Source organism: Entelurus aequoreus, linkage group LG23 (genome assembly GCF_033978785.1).
Source record: "Entelurus aequoreus isolate RoL-2023_Sb linkage group LG23, RoL_Eaeq_v1.1, whole genome shotgun sequence".
NCBI classification, from domain to species: domain Eukaryota; kingdom Metazoa; phylum Chordata; class Actinopteri; order Syngnathiformes; family Syngnathidae; genus Entelurus; species Entelurus aequoreus.
In genome coordinates, this window is record NC_084753.1 from 21,120,459 (window position 1) to 21,140,923 (window position 20,465).

Genomic DNA, 20,465 nt, shown 5'->3' on the forward strand with positions numbered 1-20,465 from the left:
TCATGCTCTCACAGCATCTTCCCTATCTGAATAGCTTCAACTCCCCACTAGTCCTTCACTTGCACTTTACTCATCCACAAATCTTTCATCCTCGCTCAAATTAATGGGGAAATTGTCGCTTTCTCGGTCCGAATCTCTCTCACTTCATGCGGCCATCATTGTAAACAATAGGGAACTTTGCGTATATGTTCAACTGACTACGTCACGCTACTTCCGGTAGGGGCAAGCCTTTTTTTTATCAGATACCAAAAGTTGCAATCTTTATCGTCGTTGTTCTATACTAAATCCTTTCAGCAAAAATATGGCAATATCGCGAAATGATCAAGTATGACACATAGAATAGATCTGCTATCCCCGTTTAAATAAAAAAAAATCATTTCAGTAGGCCTTTAAATATCTGCTTGACTTATAATTTCAATGCAAGTTATCATCAAATTGTAGAGTGTAAAAATGACAATATATTTTACGTTAAAAACTAGCAGCTTAGTTGCCAGGATTTTGCTGTTAAAAAAACAATGGTGCCAGTGTTTAGTGTGTGAAGTGAAGTGAATTACATTTATATAGCACTTTTCTCTAGAGACTCAAAGAGCTTTACGTAGTGAAACCCATAATCTACATCTTTAAGACACATTTTAAACCAGAGTGGGTGGCACTGGGAGCAGGGAGGTGAAGTATCTTGCCCAAAGACACAACAGCAGCGACTAGGATGGCAGAAGCAGGGGTCGAACCTGGAATCCTCAAGTTGCAAAGTTGCTTTATAGAAAAGACACAACTGTAGATTTTATGGTGTAAAAAAAAAAAAGGCAGCTGAGGAGTGTGGGACTGTTTTTCCTCTAAAAAAAAAAAAATTCTGTTGTGTAAGCTGCCAGTTTTTACCACAAAATCTACAGATTTTTTTTTCCAGTAAACACATTTCTAATAATCAAATGCAAAGTGGCATAATATCATCCACTAATATTCATGGATGTGGCACTCCATGAAAACGAGTTTAACACCCCTGTCTTGTGGATCTTTGCAAAGGTCATTTTTGTGGGTGTGTACACTTGTTTGCTTAAACAAACGTATTCCACCCACGGTCTAAAAACGCCGTTGAAGAACTATTACTTTTGTTCTGTCGAGCGAGCAGCTTGTTGTTTTAAGGCTCACACATGAATGCCACTCCTCCAGTTGCAACACTTATGTAGACTTTTCTACTATTACAAATGTTTTCTCTCCTCCTTTTTAAGACCGATAAAAGCCAAACAAATCACTTCCAGCAATTGTTCCAGATCTTGCAAGCCATGGGGCATTCCTGGGCTGACAGGTAGCGCACATGTCATGTGACTCAGGGCGCACTCACACTAGGCCTGAAACTAAATGTGCTTTTTGCTGCAGGTGTCATCATGTGACCTTTGGCCTGGTGCAGGGCATGAAGACCCGAAGTGGGGAGGTGGTCTTCTTGGAGGACGTGCTGGACGAGGCCCGTGCCAGGATGCTGCACAACATGAAGCAGTCGAAAAGTAAAAAAGCCGCCTCTTTTCAATGCCATGATGGCTTCCCACCAAGGTTCTCCATGCAAAATAATGTCAAGTCTGTCGTAAAAGCTGCAGTATATCTCAAAAGTTGCCTGGCTGATGTTTGCTGAGCGATACTGTCAAGATACGCTAAGCAGTTTAATGTTTAAAATATATATTACTATACAAAAATCGTGCTGCTTTGAAAGCTTGTAAAGTTTGTATCCATGGTGACCCTCAACAAGTCATCCAGTATCTCTTTCTGCATAAAAATCTCATTTAGTCTTGTGCAATATCACTCTCCAATTATATTAGATCAGTGTTTCCCAAAAGCACTGCAAAACTGTAATGACGTAATCAGCACATTTGCATAATTGGCAATGACGCATTTGCAAAAAGCGAGTAGGACTAAAAAACTCGGGCTGTCAAATGTAGAAATGCATTAACCTATGTGACTAAAAATATCGCATTATCAGGTATAAACGCAGATTCAAAGCTTAAAGTAATAAAGCAAGTCATTTCCTGTTATTGATTGCGATTAAACCAAATTCAAACGTGATTAATCTGATTAAAATCATTTAACATCACTAAAAAGTATATTAAAAGCAAATTTGTTTAATTACAAACTTTTCTGCTGTGGCTTCATGTGGTTTGTGTCACAAAGGCCAGTGTTCATTTCCTTGACTAATTATTTTTGTCTGTTATTGTCTACCTATTTTCTCCTGCCCAAAATAAGACAATAACTAATTAAAAACAAATGCTCGTTGACTCAAATGTCAGTTATTTTGTCATCATTTAAGAATAAAAAGGAGACTGAAATGTTGACAAAAGAAATGTAATTATATTAATTTGGTCTTGTAAATGTTGGTAAACTATCAGATCACAGCTCTTTAGCAGTGTGATTGGCAAAAACTGACTCATTCCTGACTTTTGTGTTAAATAAATGCTTTGCAGGTAGTCTAAATGAGTGATTGTCAAACTGTGGTACATACCATCTAGTGCAGACCTGGGCATTCTGCGGCCCACATCCGGCCCTTTGTGCGTCCCTGTCCGGCCCGCGTGAGGCCAATCATAAATTACAAAATAAATTAAATAAATAAAGTATCTATGTCGAGTGTGCAATACAACGGTGCTGCTTTTGTTTTGAAAAGCGTTATTTGTATTACTTCCGTGTGGACGTATGCGCGTGCGTGATTGTGAGTGAATGTGAACAGCTGCAATCACAAATTACAAAATAAAGTTGAAAAAACATCTATGTCGTGCGCGCAATACAACTGTGCTGCTTTTATTTTGAAAAGTGTTATTTATGGGCGTATGTCCGTGTGTAACCTGTGAGTGAAGGTGCACAGCGACAAGTGATGAGACGGTTTACACCCGAGACGCTAAAAAAAGAAAAGTTGATGACGAATGGCGTGTTTTCAACAAGACAGAACTGCCAAGCAACGTTCCCTCTAAGGTGCGCGCCTGCGCAATTGCGCACTGCTCAAGCGTCCTCTGCGCACAGCAAATATATGCAGCGCACCAAATCAAATCCCATCTGAATTCTAAACAAAATAAACACATTTATTCTGTGTAATTTTGCAATGCAACTTTGAGTGACAGTGACAACAAGCGGCCCTAACGGTGTTCGTCAACACCGTTCAATTGAACACCGTTCAATTATTGTAACGTCTATTGAGATGCTTCGAGGACAGGAATTATATCGATCACTTTAATGAGCAAAACTGTTTATATTCGGCCATAACCACACCAAAAACATGAGTAAAACACTTCTATCTCGAAAAACTAGTCATTTTCTGCCGTACAAACCAGGCCAAAACCAACTTGTCATCTGTCACCAACACGCATACCACTAAACCACTGGTGCGTTTATGGCCACACAAAAAGTCGGACAACTCAAACACCACACAAAGTTACACTATGACTCCTCAGTCATACGTGTGCTTATTTTACTGTCATTTATTATTAATGCTAATTTATTTATATTAATCTTGGAATGCTGTTACTAGAGAAAGTTACAGGAATGCACACTTCATCCTATGCTTACATTTCATTGTGCAACATGAGGATGTTTAAGGGGAACTAAATGTGATCTCTGAAAGGGGTACAAATGATTTCCAAAGCAGGGCTTTTGGTATAAAGTTAAGTTAGGTTAAATGAAAGTATTATTATTATTATTATTATTATTTATCTTACGGTATATATCAAAAATAATATTGAGCAAAATTTAATTGAAATATTGTCTATGTGGCCCTCCAGCAGTGCTCTGGTTGCTCATGCGGCCCCCAGTAAAAATTAATTGCCCACCCCTGATCTAGTGGTACGCCAAAGAATCACTTGGACTAAAGTACAGTGTTTTATTTTCCTATATTCAGACTGTGTGGCCAAAAATATTAAATATATGTGTTAAATAAAACCTCTGCCTTGTTTCTAATGAATATTTAGGCCTACTACGCTACTGTATTTTACGCTGATCATCATGGTGGTACTTGGGTGAGTTTGAGAACCACTGGTCTAAATAAAGGTGCTTTCAAATAACTTTAAAAAGGCCTTATCTTTAATACTTTATCTTTTATGTAGTCAACCGAAATTTGGACTAAAACTAATATACATTTTCCTCAAAAGACTATGGCTGAAACCAAATTAGAAAGCGCTGTGAAAACGAACAATGCAATAAATGTAGAAGGAGTCTACAGCGCTCGTTGAGAAGAGCTACACCTTTTACTTCCAGAGTTGCCAAAAGTCTACACTAGAAATTCCGCCTTTTGCATTTTTAATCGAGTGTTCTGTTATTCTGTATTCTCTTATTACTCGCTAAGTTGGCAACACCAATGATCCCTGTTGCCTAGGTGTGTTACCATGGCAGCCATGAATAAATTAAAGTTTGGGAAACTGTGCTATTTCCATTTTGTTAAATCCACTTTAATCTGGATGAATCGTAACTTCCTTTGAGGAAAAAAAAAACCTCCTTTGTTGTAAATATTCACTCCTTTAAGCGCTCTCTTCTTTACATCTTGCAGCAACAAAAGAAATGGACGACGCCGAGGACACGGCCCAGAAAGTGGGAATCAGCGCACTTATAGTCCAGGTGAAGCATGCTCATTTAGTTGACTCATCATTTTTGTCATAGTTGGCGTCAACAACCTTTTATTCCCCTCAGCAAAAATGAGATAACTCATCAAAATAAATGAATGTTGACTAAAACTAGGATGAAATGAACTGACATTTGGCAACAAGTAAAGACGAGACAAAACGTGAATGAAATCCTTCGCTGCCAGTCACCAATCCTCGCCTCAATGGCAGCAAATAAAGTAAGCTTCTTACAAGTAGCAATATCACTGGAGGATGAGGGATAGCTAAACATGCTACACTACACACCATAGGAGGATACAATAAGCTATGCTAACCGCTAAGCTCAACATCTTAAATATAAACACAGGTGGGCAAATATTGGCAAAGTTACCAATATAGTGTTAGTATACAGGTAGATCCATATTGTTTATTATCACAAAATATTTTGTCATTTTTGTAATTGTTTACAAAGTCTGTAAATAAGTCCTTGGACACAGGAGGGCTTAAAGGGCAAAAACCAAATAATAATAATAATAATAATGGATTAGATTTATATAGCGCTTTTCTAGACACTCAAAGCGCTTCACAGAGAAGTGAGAACCCATCATTCATTTTTACAACTCATTCATTCATCATTCATTCTCCGGTGTGAGCGGCACCGGGGGCAAGGGTGAAGTGTCCTGCCCAAGGACACAACGGCAGCGATTTTTTTTGGATGGTAAGAGGCGGGGAGCGAACCTGCAACCCTCAGGTTTCTGGCAAGGCCGCTCTACCCACTACGCCATGCCGCCTCCATCAAGTCTTTTATTGGGCGCCAAACAATCATCCATGCCACACCCACTTCAAGTCCACTATTTTGATTAAATCACAGCCAATAGTAGGAAATGGTTCTATATTAAAGTTAAAGTACCAATGATTGTCACACACACTAGGTGTGGTGACATTTGTCCTCTGCATTTGACCTATCCCCTTGTTCACCCCCTGGGAGGTGAGGGGAGCAGTAAGCAGCAGCGGTACCGTGCCTGGGAATTATTTTTGGTGATTTAACCCCCAATTCCAACCCTTGATGCTGAGTGCCAAGCAGGGAGGTAATGGGTCCCATTTTTATAGTCTTTGGTATGATTCGGCCGAGGTTTGAACTCACAACCTACCGATCTCAGGGCGGACACTCTAACCACTAGGCCACTGAGTAGGTATATATGCCAAGCAATATATGGCCAGAAAATTTAGGCCATCTCTTCTTTGCATGCAGCCTAAATATAAATGAAGGAACTTTAAAACATGTCTTAAACCCTTTTATTTTTTGCATTTTAGTTGACTAAAGCTACATCAATTTAGATTACTTCAAGTATGACTAAAACTATTAGTCTAAACTAAATTAAAAAGGAAAAATCAAAATGAAAAAGTGGAGCCATTTTCTTCTATTAAATGTGACACAATGTTTGTTCTTTTTGAAGGATTTTAAAGGTCCGTTGCAGTCTGGCTACAAGTTTGACTGGGACACCATGCTCCAGGCTCAAGGAGACACAGGTGTTTTCCTCCAGTACACACACGCTCGAGTCTGCAGGTGTGTTGTTATTATTATTATTTTTGGCATGGCGGTGAGGTGGAATGTTAATAGTTTTTGGATCAGAATATGTCAATTTACCTTGAATTTTAATTATGGGCAAAAGTAAAAATACACTACTAAGATCCACAGTGTGTGCAAACTATACAATTGTGTATACTATTAGTGGGAGATATAGCCTAAAAATAAAATATAAAATTTTTTTCACCAAAAAATTGATTTACAATTTTTTTTCCCTTACTTTTGAAAGAAAATTACATTTAAAGCAAATGACAAAGATATTTCCAATTATTTTAAACTTGCTTTACTTGTGTTGCCATGGAAAAAATGAGGAAATGGAAACAAAGTTACCATTCCCAGCAATGTTACATTTCTTTAGAAATCACTCTCATATGGCCAATTATTAAGCAATTTATAAAATGAGCACAGTCCAAAGCCTCGGCACACAGATGTCTTTTTGGCCCCAATATTGATATACCTTACTCATGGAGAGGCTGGCTCTGCTAGAGGGCCGTGTCCGCCAGTTACAGCAAAGTAATCTCGTAACTTTAGATGTTGCGGACACATCTGCTAGCGTTAGCTGTAGCGAGCTAACTAGCCCAGCTTGTAGCAGTCCTAAGCGGCCTATAAGCTACGGTGTACCGGTTGAGACGCATAATAGATTTAGCTCTTTAGCTAGTCCTACCCCCCTGACCTTAGTCATAGGGGACTCCATCACCCGAAACATAACGCTTAGAAAACCAGCCACAATTAAGTGTATTCCCGGGGCCAGAGCACCTGACATTGAAGCTAATCTTAGGAAGATAACTCGCAACAGGCTAATGTATTAGCTATATTCGCATAACTAGTGGTGCGAAACTAGTTATGCGAATATAGTTGTACACGTTGGCTCCAATGACACTAGGATGAGACAGTCAGAGATTACAAAGAGAAACATAGCCAGGACTTGTGATCTCGCTAGAAAGATGTCCAGGCATCGAGTACTTGTCTCTGGCCCCCAGCCTGCGAGAGGCAATGATGAGAGATATAGCAGATTAGTCTCGCTTAACAAGTGGCTGTATATCTTCTGTAGACAACAGGGACTAACGTTAATTGATAATTGGCCCTCTTTCTGGGGCAAACCAGGCTTGCTGATGAGAGACGGCCTTCACCCTAACCAGGAAGGCGCCATCATCCTGTCTAGGAACATAGACTACTCTTTGTGTCACACTTGACTAACTACACTAGAGCAAGCCCGCTCACAGGCATTTACAGAGTCTGCTTGTCCGGGTGAGGAGTCAGTTAAACTAGAACTAGCCAGCGCCAGGCTGGATAATCCCTGTACGCATAGCAATTCTCTTAGAATAATACACAACTCACATAATGTTTTTTCTGTTGTGACTGTGTCAGAGGTGGACATGCATTCTACTGAGGTGGCAAATTATGATGCGTTCGCAGCACCAAGCAAATAATCTGAAAATTCTCGTCATATCAATTCCTAAATATGGTCGAAACTATTTAAAGTGCACTACGCATAATAAACGCAACATTATTAATATTGCTACTACGGATAATCTCAACAAAAACTCGTCAAAACAGCCCAATACCTATAATATGGGCTTTTTAAACATAAGATCATTGTCTCCCAAAACGTTATTAGTTAATGAGGTCATTAGAGACAACAATCTTAACGTCATTGGTCTTAGCAAAACCTGGCTCAGACCAGACAATTGTTTTGCGCTAAATGAGGCATTTCCTCCTAAATATACGAATGCACATATTGCCCGTCCTCTTAAAAGGGGTGGGGGGGTCGCACTAATATACAATGAAAACTTTAACTTTACCCCTAACCTAAATAATAAATATAAATCGTTTGAGGTGCTTACTATAAGGTCTGTCGCACCGCTGCCTCTCTACCTGGCTGTTACCTACCGCCCCCTCTGCCCTATTCGGACTTTATCAGTGAATTCTCAGAGTTCGTTGCTGATTTAGTGACGCACGCCGACAATATAATCATAATGGGGGACTTTAATATCCATATGAATACCCCATCGCACCCTCAGTGCGTGGCGCTCCAGACCATAATTGATAGCTGTGGTCTTACACAAATAATAAATGAACCCACACATCGCAACGGTAATACGATAGATCCAGTGCTTGTCAGGGGTGTCACCACCTCCAAAGTTATGATACTCCCGTATACTAAAGTAATGTCCGATCATTACCTTATACAATTCGAAGTTCTAACTCATTGTCAACAAGCTAATAATAATAATAACTACTATAGCAGCCGCAACATTAACGCTGCCACAACGATAACTCTTGCTGACCTACTGCCTTCGGTAATGGCGCCATTCCCAAATGATGTGGGCTCTATTGATAACCTCACTAACAACTTTGACGATGCCCTGCATGAAACCATTGATAGTATAGCACCGCTAAAGCAAAAAGAGCCCCTAAAAGGCGTACCCCATGGTTTACAGAAGAAACTAGAGCTCTTAAACTATCATGTAGAAAGCTGGAACGCAAATGGAGCGTGACTAAACTTGAGGTTTTCCATCAAACATGGAGTAATAGTTTAATAACTTATAAACGCATGCTTACCTTAGCTAAAGCTAAATATTACTCAAATCTCATCCGCCTCAACAAAAACGATCCTAAATTTTTGTTTAGTACAGTAGCATCGCGAACCCAACAAGGGACTCCTCCCAGTAGCTCCACCCACTTTGCAGATGACTTTATGAATTTCTTTAATAAGAAAATTGAACTCATTAGAAAGGAGATAAAAGACAAAGCATCTCAGCTACAACTGGGTTCTATTAAGACAGATACGAATGTATATACGACGGATACTGCCCTCCAAAATAGTCTCTCTCTTTTTGATGAAGTAACATTAGAGGAATTATTACGGCGTGTAAATGGGATAAAACAAACAACATGTTTACTTGACCCACTTCCTGGGAAACTTATCAAGGAACTGTTTGTATTCTTAGGCCCATCAGTGCTAAATATTATAAACTTATCACTTTCCTCCGGCACTGTTCCCCTACCATTAAAAAAAGCGGTTATTCATCCTCTGCTCAAAAGACCTAACATCGATCCTGACCTCATGGTAAACTACCGGCCGGTGTCCTACCTTCCGTTTATTTCGAAAATCCTCGAAAAAATTGTTGCACAGCAGCTAAATGAATACTTAGTGACTAACAATCTCTGTGAACCTTTTCAATCCGGTTTTAGGGCAAATCACTCTACGGAGACAGCCCTCGCAAAAATGACTAATGATCTATTGCTAATGATGGATGCTGATGCGTCATCTATGTTGCTGATTCTTGATCTTAGCTTTCGATACCGTCGATCATAATATTTTATTAGAGCGTATCAAAACATGTGTTGGTATGTCAGACTTAGCCTTGTGTTGGTTTAACTCTTATCTTACTGACAGGATGCAGTGCGTCTCCCATAACAATGTAAACTCGGACTATGTTAAGGTAACGTGCGGAGTCCCCCAGGGTTCGGTTCTTGGCCCTGCACTCTGCAGAATATACATGCTGCCGCTAGGCGACATCATACGCAAATACGGTGTTAGCTTTCAATGTTATGCTGATGACACCCAACTCTACATGCCCCTAAAGCTGACCAACAAGCCGGATTGTAGTCAACTGGAGGCGTGTCTTAATGAAATTAAACAACGGATGTCCGCTAACTTTTTGCAACTCAACGCCAAGAAAACGGAAATGCTGATTATCGGTTCTGCTCGACACCGACACCTATTTAATAATACCACCTTAAAGGCCTACTGAAACCCACTACTACCGACCACGCAGTCTGATAGTTTATATATCAATGATGAAATCTTAACATTGCAACACATGCCAATACGGCCGGGTTAACTTATAAAGTGCAATTTTAAATTTCCCGCTAAACTTCCGGTTGAAAATGTCTATGTATTATGACGTATGCGCGTGACGTCAATCGTTGAAACGGAAGTATGCGGACACATTGAATCCAATACAAAAAACTCTGTTTTCATCTCAAAATTCCACAGTATTCTGGACATCTGTGTTGGTGAATCTTTTGCAATTTGTTTAATGAAGACTGCAAAGAAGAAAGTTGTAGGTGGGATCGGTGTATTAGCGGCGGACTACAGCAACACAACCAGGAGAACTGAGAGATGGATAGCAAACGCGCTAGCTGCCAAACTCACCTTAACTTCCTCCATCTCCAGGCCGCCGACCGCATCTGTGATCGGGTGAAGTCCTTCGTCGCACCGTCGATCGCTGGAACGCAGGTGAGCACGGGTGTTGATGAGCAGATGAGGGCTGGCTGGCGTAGGTGGATAGCTAATGTTTTTAGCATAGCTCTGTGAGGTCCGGTTGCTAAGTTAGCTTCAATGGCGTCGTTAGCAACAGCATTGTTAACCTTCGCCAGGCTGGAAAGCATTAACCGTGTAGTTACATGTCCATGGTTTAATAGTATTGTTGATTTTCTATCTATCCTTCCAGTCAGGGGTTAATTTATTTTGTTTCTATCTGCAGTTAAGCACGATGCTATCACTTTAACTCCATAGCTAAAGTGTTTCGCCGATGTATTGTGTTGATAAAAGTCACTGTGAATGTCCATTTCGCGTTCTCGACTCTCATTTTCAAGAGGATATAGTATCCGAGGTGGTTTAAAATACAAATCCGTGATCCACAATAGAAAAAGGAGAGAGTGTGGAATCCAATGAGCCATCTTGTACCTAAGTTACGGTCAGAGCGAAAAAAAGATATGTTGTGCACTGCATTCTAGTCCTTCACTCTAACGTTCCTCATCCACGAATCTTTCATCCTCGCTCAAATTAATGGGGTAATCGTCGCTTTCTCGGTCCGAATCGCTCTAGCTGCATTGTAAACAATGGGGAAATGTGAGGAGCCTTTCAACCGTTGACGTCACTCTACTTCCGGTACAGGCAAGAATTTTTTTTATCAGCGACCAAAAGTTGCAACTTTATCGTCGATGTTCTTTACTAAATCCTTTCAGCCAAAATATGGCAATATCGCGAAATGATCAAGTATGACACATAGAATGGATCTGCTATCCCCGTTTAAAGGCCTTTAACATTTGACAACCAAACAATTACACAAGGCGACTCGGTAAAGAATCTGGGTATATTATCTTCGACCCAACTCTCTCGTTTGAGTCACACATTAAGAGTGTTACTAAAACCGCATTCTTTCATCTCCGTAATATCGCTAAAATGTGTTCCATTTTGTACACTAGCGACGCTGAGATCATTATTCATGCGTTCGTTACGTCTCGTCTCGATTACTGTAACGTATTATTTTCGGGTCTCCCTATGTCTAGCATTAAAAGATTATAGTTGGTACAAAATGCGGCTGCTAGACTTTTAACAAGAACAAGAAAGTTTGATCATATTACGCCTATACTGGCTCACCTGCACTGGCTTCCTGTGCACTTAAGATGTGACTTTAAGGTTTTACTACTTACGTATTAAATACTACACGGTCTAGCTCAGGGGTGGGCAATTAATTTTCACCGGGGGCCGCATAAGCAACCCGAGCACTGCTGGAGGGCCACACGACAATATTTCAATTAAATTTTGCTCAATATTATTTTTGATATACCGTAAGATAAATAATAATGATGATAATAATAATAATAATTAATAATAATAATAATAATTTAATTTAACCTAACTTAACTTTATACAAAAGCAGATTGCTTTTGATGGTTACTTTATCCTGCATTATCCAACATTTTTCCCCATCAGATTTGGACAACCATCTGTTGTTAAAAAATAGTTTTTAATCATATTTATTTGATATTGTTTTTTATATTGGTTTTATATGTAATTTTTTTTTCTTTTTATTCAGTCATTGGTGGAGCTAAGGATAATATTTGAATATTGTTTGTAATATTGTTGTGCAGCACTTTGGAAACATTTTCTTGTTTAAATGTGCTATATAAATAAAGTGGATTGGATTGTCACACCTGCCAGCTTCTCCCAACACGCATTTACCTCTGTGAACAAGTCATTACCTGTGGTTGTCTCTTTAATTGACTGCATCAGAGCTCTCATCCAAAGTTAGCGAAAAACAATCCATGTCTCCGGGCATTATCAGCGCAACAAAGTCCAATAAGCACTCCTTAATAAACTCTCCGTCAGAAAACGCCTTACTTTTTCTGGCGCTTTTGTGAGAAATGACGAAACTTGTCCTGACGGCTGCATCTCTGGGGGTGTGAAATATGGCACAAAGTCCTTGTTGGGTTTGCAGTTTTACCATCAACGCATCGGCCTCCCTTGCGCGCGCTTCATCAGACACATTCCGGTATTTTCCCTCGTGTTTCATCGTGTAGTGGCGATTAAAATGATATTCAAACACAGCAACCTGTGTACCACACATTAAGCACACGGCTTTACCATTAATTTATGTAAAGAAATACTTGGCAGTCCATCTCTTGTTGGAAACACGCCAATCCTCATCAACTTTTCTTTTTTTAGCGTCTCATCACTTGTCTCTATGCACCTTCCCTCACAGGTTCCCCCCGGACATACGGCATAAATAACACATTTCAAAATAAAAGCAGCACAGTTGTATTGCGCGCACGACATAGATGTTTTTTAAACTTTATTTTGTAATTTGTAATTGCGCCGTTCAATTCACTCACAATCGCACACGCGCATACGTCCACACGGAAGTAATACAAATAACGCTTTTCAAAACAAAAGCAGCACCGTTGTATTGCACACTCGACATAGATACTTTTTTAAATTTATTTTGTAATTTATGATTGGCCTCACGCGGGCCGGACAGGGATGCGCAAAGGGCCGGATGCGGCCCGCGGGCCGTACAATGCCCAGGTCTGGTCTAGCTCCTGCCTATCTTGCCGATTGTATTGTACCATATGTCCCGACAAGAAATCTGCGTTCCAAGAACTCAACCTTATTAGTGATTCCCAGAGCCCAAAAAAAGTCTGCGGGCTATAGAGCGTTTTCTATTCGGGCTCCAGTACTATGGAATGCCCTCCCGGTAACAGTTAGAGATGCTACCTCAGTAGAAGCATTTAAGTCCAGGCTTAAAACTTATTTGTATACTCTAGCCTTTAAATAGACCCCCTTTTGAGACCAGTTGATCTGCTGTTTCTTTTCTTTTCTTCTCTGCCCCCCTCTCCGTTGTGGAGGGGGAGTTACACAGGTCCGGTGGCCATGGATGAAGTGCTGGCTGTCCAGAGTCGGGACCCGGGGTGGACCGCTCGCCTGTGCATCGGTTGGGGACATCTCTGCGCTGCTGACCCGTCTCCGCTCGGGATGGTTTCCTGCTGGCCCCACTGTGGACTGGACTCTCACTATTGTGTTGGATCCACTGTGGACTGGACTTTCGCTGATATGTTAGATCCACTATGGACTGGACTTTCACAATATTATGTCAGACCCACTCGACATCCATTGCTTTCGGTCTCCCCTAGAGGGGGGGGGGGGGGGGGTTACCCACATATGCGGTCCTCTCCAAGGTTTCTCATAGTCATTCACATCGACGTCCCACTGGGGTGAGTTTTTCCTTGCCTTTCCTTCCTTATGTGGGCTCTGTACCACGGATGTCGTTGTGGCTTGTGCAGCCCTTTGAGACACTTGTGATTTAGGGCTATATAAATAAACATTGATTGATTGATTGATTGATATCATATTGATAACATGAAGCGTACATGAATCTGCCTTGTCAAGCTCACAAAAGGTAAGAACATCATTCTTGTTTTGTACAGTTTAATACAGAGAAATGACAACATCGATGCTGCTACTTTCGATCCATCGCTTCTTACTGAGCCGTCAAGCATCGCCATCCTCCAACACCTCCTGCGGTGAGTTCCTCTTTCTTTTCTCTGCATTCTAAATGGTAAACAAACTGCTCGTACAAAGCAGTTAACAATACCATCTGTAAAGTGCTGTAAAAGCCCCCCAACACTGTTTCACATACATGCTGTGAGCGAGGGATGTGAATTGATAAGCAGAATCTGAGCCGGAAAAATCTTAACGATTCGCTTATCGATTGTTATTGGGGGGGGGGGAGTACCGTATTTTTCAGACTATAAGTCGCAGTTTTTTTCATAGTTTGGCCGGGGGTGCGACTTATACTCAGGAGCGACTTATGTGTGAAATTATTAAAACATTACCGTAAAATATCAAATAATAATATTTAGCTCATTCACGTAAGAGACTAGACGTATAAGATTTTATGGGATTTAGCGATTAGGAGTGACGGATTGTTTGGTAAACGTATAGCATGTTCTATATGTTATCGTTATTTGAATGACTCCTACCATAATATGTTACGTTAAAGGCCTACTGAAATGAATTTTTTTTATTTAAACGGGGATAGCAGATCTATTCTATGTGTCATACTTGATCATTTCGCGATATTGCCATATTTTTGCTGAAAGGATTTAGTATAGAACAACGACGATAAAGATTGCAACTTTTGGTATCTGATAAAAAAAAGGCTTGCACCTACCGGAAGTAGCGTGACGTAGTCAGTTGAACATATACGCAAAGTTCCCTATTGTTTACAATGATGGCCGCATGAAGTGAGAGAGATTTGGACAGAGAAAGCGACAATTTCCCCATTAATTTGAGCGAGGATGAAAGATTTGTGGATGAGTAAAGTGCAAGTGAAGGACTAGTGGGGAGTTGAAGCTATTCAGATAGGGAAGATGCTGTGAGAGCCGGGGGTGACCTGATATTCAGCTGGGAATGACTACAACAGTAAATAAACACAAGACATATATATACTCTATTAGCCACAACACAACCAGGCTTATATTTAATATGCCACAAATTAATCCTGCATAAAAACACCTGCGTGTTTGTTATGCTAGCTCCTAGCTCCTCTGCTAGCTCCTAGCTCCATAGAACACGCCAATACAATTCAAACACCTGATCAACACACACAATCACTCAGCCCAAAAGACCGTTTACCTAACCCAAGGTTCATAAAGCTTATATATTTTTAAAAAGTTACGTACGTGACGCGCACATACGGTCAAGTTATCGAATGTTTAGCAGCCAAGGCTGCATACTCACGGTACCTGATATTCAGCTGGGAATGACTACAACAGTAAATAAACACAAGACATATATATACTCTATTAGCCACAACACAACCAGGCTTATATTTAATATGCCACAAATTAATCCTGCATAATAACACCTGCGTGTTTGTTATGCTAGCTCCTAGCTCCTCTGCTAGCTCCTAGCTCCATAGAACACGCCAATACAATTCAAACACCTGATCAACACACACAATCACTCAGCCCAAAAGACCGTTCACCTAACCCAAGGTTCATAAAGCTTATATATTTTTAAAAAGTTACGTACGTGACGCGCACGTACGGTACGGTACGTGTTATGCTAGCTCCTAGCTCCTCTGCTAGCTCCTAGCTCCATAGAACACGCCAATACAATTCAAACACATGATCAACACACACAATCACTCAGCCCAAAAGACCGTTCACCTAACCCAAGGTTCATAAAGCTTATATATTTTAAAAAAGTTACGTACATACGCAAAAAAAAGCCAAAGCTGCATACTCACAGTAGCACGTCTGCGTCTTTGTCATCCAAATCAAAGTAATCCTGGTAAGAGTCTGTGTTGTCCCAGTTCTCTACAGGCGTCTGTGTATCCAAATCAAAAGTCCTCCTGGTTAGAGTCTCTGTTATCCGAGTTCTTCCATCTTGACTGCATCTTTCGGGAATGTAAACAAAGAAGCGCCGGCTGTGTACTGTTGTGGCTGACTACGTTCGAAAAATACGTCCATTTCGCACCGACAACTTTCTTCTTTGCTTGCTCGGCTTCCTTCTCCATAATGCAATGAACATGATTGAAACAGATTCACGAACACAGATGTCCAGAATACTGTGGAATTATGAAATGAAAACAGAGCTTTTTCGTATCGGCTTCAATGTGGAAGGCATACCCGTGTTCGCCGGGCTACGTCACACGCATACGTCATCCTCAGAGGCGTTTCGAACCGGAAGTTTAGCGGCAAATTTAAAATGTCACTTTATAAGTTAACCCGGCCGTATTGGCATGTGTTATAATGTTAAGATTTCATCATTGATATATAAACTATCAGACTGCGTGGTCGGTAGTAGTGGGTTTCAGTAGGCCTTTAACATACCAGGCACGTTCTCAGTTGGTTATTTATGCGTCATATAACGTACACTTATTCAGCCTGTTATTCACTATTCTTTATTTATTTTAAATTGTCTTTCAAATGTCTATTCTTGGTATTGGGTTTTATCAAATAAATTTCCCCAAAAAATGCGACTTTTGTTTTTTTCCTTCTTTATTATGCATTTTCGGCCGGTGCAACTTATACTCCGGAGCGATTTATACTTTATACGGTAGATTAGCATCACTTGTAACAGGACCTTACAAAGCTTACAGTGAGGTCTCAAGACTAAAGTACTAAAAATACTTTTTAGAATATAAATATAAGAAATTAATATTCTCTTACAATAATCATGTGCAAATTATACAAGAATGTAACATTCAGTAACATGTGATACTAACTTATAACATGCCTACTGAAACCCACTACTACCGACCACGCAGTCTGATAGTTTATATATCAATGATGAAATCTTAACATTGCAACACATGCCAATACGGCCGGGTTAGATTAGTAAAGTGCAATTTTAAAGTTTGCGCGTAATATCCTGCTGAAAACGTCTCGGTATGATGACGTTTGCGCGTGGCGTCACGGATTGTAGCAGACATTTTGGAGCTTAAGTCGTCTGTTTTCATCGCAAAATTCCACAGTATTCTGGACATCTGTGTTGGTGAATCTTTTGCAATTTGGTTTAATGGACAATGAAGACAGCAAAGAAGAAAGTTGTAAGTGGGAAGCAGTGTATTAGCGGCTGGCTGCAGCAACACAACCAGGAGGACTTTGAGTTGGATAGCAGATGCGCTATCCGACGCTAGCCGCCGACCGCACCGATGATCATGGTGAAGTCCTCCGTCGCGCCGTCGATCGCTGGAACGCAGGTGAGCACGGGTGATGACGAGCAGATGAGGGCTGGCGTAGGTGGAGAGCTAATGTTTTTAGCATAGCTCTGTCGAGGTCCCGTAGCTAAGTTAGCTTCAATGGTGTCGTTAGCAACAGCATTGCTAGGCTTCGCCAGGCGGGACAGCATTAACCGTGTGGTTACAGTTCTAGGGTTTGGTTCGGTGTCTCCTGATAGTAGAAGTAATAGTAGTATTGTTGATCTTCTGTCTATCCTTCCAGTCAGGGGCATGTTTCTTCTGTTTCTATCTGCAGTTAAGTACGATGCTATCACGTTAGCTCCGTAGCTAAAGTGTTTCGCCGATGTATTGTCGTGGAGATAAAAGTCACTGTGAATGTCCATTTCGCGTTCTCGACTCTCATTTTCAAGAGGATATAGTATCCGAGGTGGTTTAAAATACAAATCCGTGATCCACAATAGAAAAAGGAGAAAGTGTGGAAACCAATGAGCCCTTGTACCTAAGTTACGGTCAGAGCGAAAAAAGATACATCCTGGCGTCCTGCACTGCACTCTAATCCTTCACTCTCACTTTCCTCATCCACAAATCTTTCATCCTCGCTCAAAATTAATGGGGTAATCGTCGCTTTCTCGGTCCGAATCGCTCTCGCTGCTGGTGGGAATGATTGTAAACAATGTGCAGATGTGAGGCGCTCCACAACCTGCGACGTCACGCTACTTCCGGTACAGGCAAGGCTTTTTTATCAGCGACCAAAAGTTGGGAACTTTATCGTCGATGTTATCTACTAAATCCTTTCAGCAAAAATATGGCAATATCGCGAAATGATCAAGTATGACACATAGAATGGACCTGCTATCCACGTTTAAATAAGAACATTTCATTTCAGTAGGCCTTTAACTTATTACATTATATGTCAAGCCTTTATTGGTTATAGTTTTGATGATTATGGCTTACAATTGATCAAAACTTTGAATTGAAAATCTCAAAATATAGGCTCCAGCACCCCCCGCAAACCCAAAAAGGGACAAGCGGTAGAATATGGATGGATGGATAATATAACAAATAATGGCTTGCAATAAGTTAATAAATATCACAGATTAGTTTCACATTTGAAGTTAATTGCTGACATGAATAGACTTTTACACAATATTCTAATTTTATGACAGAGAAAATGTGGTTGCAGGAAAACATCAATCAATGTTTATTTATATAGCCCTAAATCACAAATGTCTCAAAGGGCTGCACAAGCCACAACGACATCCTCGGTACAGAGCCCACATAAGGGTTAGCAACTTTTCTCCTACTACAATTGAAGAACTATGTACTGAAAATACAAACTTAGTCGCTGCTCGGGGACATTTGTCTCGTGGCAGACGTGAACTGGGGCTGCCCACCTCAGAGTGTCTCTCATGCTCATCTAAATGGAAGGCATTCATTTCAATGTAACAAATAACAAATAGTGGTCTGCTAGTATTACTGCTGCTGGGATGAGATCGGAGCAGTCAGAATTATTGCATGTTGTGTTCACATGTTTCATGCACTAGCAGCCTTATTAATCTTTTGAATGATCTTTATTGTCATTGTACAGGTACAGGTACAGGTCCAACGAAATTTCTAGTAAAATGTAGTCAACTGAAGAGCGTTTGTTGCGCCCGGCCACTGCCATTTTGAGATCTAACGTCACCCCCACCCAGAAAGATTGATAAGAGAACCGTTTGAAAAAAAACCCCAGGCAATTCCAAGGAATTGATAGACTGGGAACCGGTTTTCGATTCCCATCCATACTGTAACACACATGTAACGTAGTAACAGGCACATGTAATATTTACAGCATTACTGTAACTTCTTGATGTCACAGAGTGCTTCTGTCAACAACAGTGTGTTTGCTGTTTGCTACCACTAATGGAAGACTTTGTGAGAGCATTCTCGTGAAACACGATTTCTAAATCAGTGACTTACAATGTCCGCTCTCACCGGGACGCTTATATCTTTCAGCACATGTGCTCTCCTGAATCTGCTAAAATCAGAATAACTATCACTCCAGATGAATAAAATGTTGTGATGGTCTTATACTGAGCTCTATTTGTTGAGAGCCATATAGTGTGAAGTTGGTGGTGTATGGATCCTTAAATTGACCAACACAGAGTTTGCAACATTTACACAGAGGGCACTAACTTTACTATGTATGTCCCGCCTAAATGGTACAAACGTATGTAAATTTTAGATAGCTACTGTTAGAATATACATTCAATGACAGCTATCATAACATAGCTTCAAATTGTTCATTGCTTCTTTTGAACACCAATTATTTGGGCCAGTAGACTCTTTCCTGAAAAATATAGACAACTGTCAATCAAATGTGTTCTGTTAAACCACTCGTAAGATAAGCTAGCTAAATGTGTTTTCGTTATATTTTTTGCTTAGAAACATGTAACTGTGAAGACGATGCAAACAACCCCTTTAACTTGGTGAAATAACCTTCTACTGTAGAGGCATCATCTACTATTAACTTTTACCAACACAAAGAATTCATTATTTTATGGCACGTTGCAACTAATGTTATTAGCAGCTCATGTTAGCTAGTTGCTGGCAAGTGGTGGAAGGGGCAGTGTGAGTAAGTAATGCCAGAAAAGTAGTTCCTCTGTGTTAGCTCTTACAACAACAATGTCACCATAGCATGTAAATCGGGGCGTTGTTGACAGTTATATTCATCTCATTACCTGCCAACTATTTTACTATCTAAAGAGTTTTGGTTGTGGATAAAAGGGCAACATTTAAAATATAAATAAAGCTTATTTTCAAGCTCAGTCATTTCAACAACTGCTAAACTAAAGACACGTCTTTGTGGCCTTGCAGCTACGACGAGGCCTTGTACCAGTCGGCCCAGGATCTGCAACCCAAACACCTGCTCAACTTCCTGTTGAAGCTGTGGTAAGGAAGAGGAGTTGACTGACCGTACACAAAATAGACGTGCATACGCTAAAGAGGCTTTGTTGCAGCCACCTGATCGCCTCCGCACACAGAGAGCTGCCCGTCAAAGGGAGCCCACAGGAAGTTGCTCAGGTAAAATAACAAGTCTGGTATCTGAAAATCAACCAAATGTTTATTTTATAACCAAATGGATTGATAAGTGGTTTTCTCAAAAGTGTTCCTGGCAGAATGAATTTATATAATATATATATATATATATATATATTTTACTTAATGATCTTTGACTTAAACGGGAATGGCACTTTTTTAGGATTTTTGCCTATCAATCACAATCATGAAAGATACTTCTCCATTGATAAGTATTTATGTAATGTATGTAATGTAGTCACGGGCACATTT

At 40.4% G+C, this 20,465-nt stretch overlaps 2 protein-coding genes across 5 annotated transcripts in view; one reads left to right on the forward strand and one right to left on the reverse strand.

Annotated features, from left to right (window-relative positions):
- Positions 1 to 20,465, forward strand: part of rars2 (arginyl-tRNA synthetase 2, mitochondrial) — a 40,170-nt gene that overhangs the window by 18,874 nt on the left and 831 nt on the right. For 3 of the 4 annotated variants that reach the window (XM_062034015.1, XM_062034013.1, XM_062034014.1), the window contains exons 13-19: positions 1,227 to 1,303; positions 1,375 to 1,499; positions 4,514 to 4,581; positions 6,023 to 6,132; positions 13,873 to 13,968; positions 19,992 to 20,066; positions 20,135 to 20,198. In XM_062034015.1, coding sequence (XP_061889999.1) covers positions 1,227 to 1,303; positions 1,375 to 1,499; positions 4,514 to 4,581; positions 6,023 to 6,132; positions 13,873 to 13,968; positions 19,992 to 20,066; positions 20,135 to 20,198 — 615 coding nt within the window. Of the gene's footprint in view, positions 1 to 1,226; positions 1,304 to 1,374; positions 1,500 to 4,513; positions 4,582 to 6,022; positions 6,133 to 10,336; positions 10,400 to 13,872; positions 13,969 to 19,991; positions 20,067 to 20,134; positions 20,199 to 20,465 lie in introns of those variants that run through there. The other variant, XM_062034016.1, reaches the window with a different exon arrangement.
- The window catches only part of slc35a1 (solute carrier family 35 member A1), a 60,598-nt gene that overhangs the window by 7,175 nt on the left and 32,958 nt on the right, over positions 1 to 20,465 (reverse strand). The gene's annotated exons all lie outside the window — the stretch shown is intronic.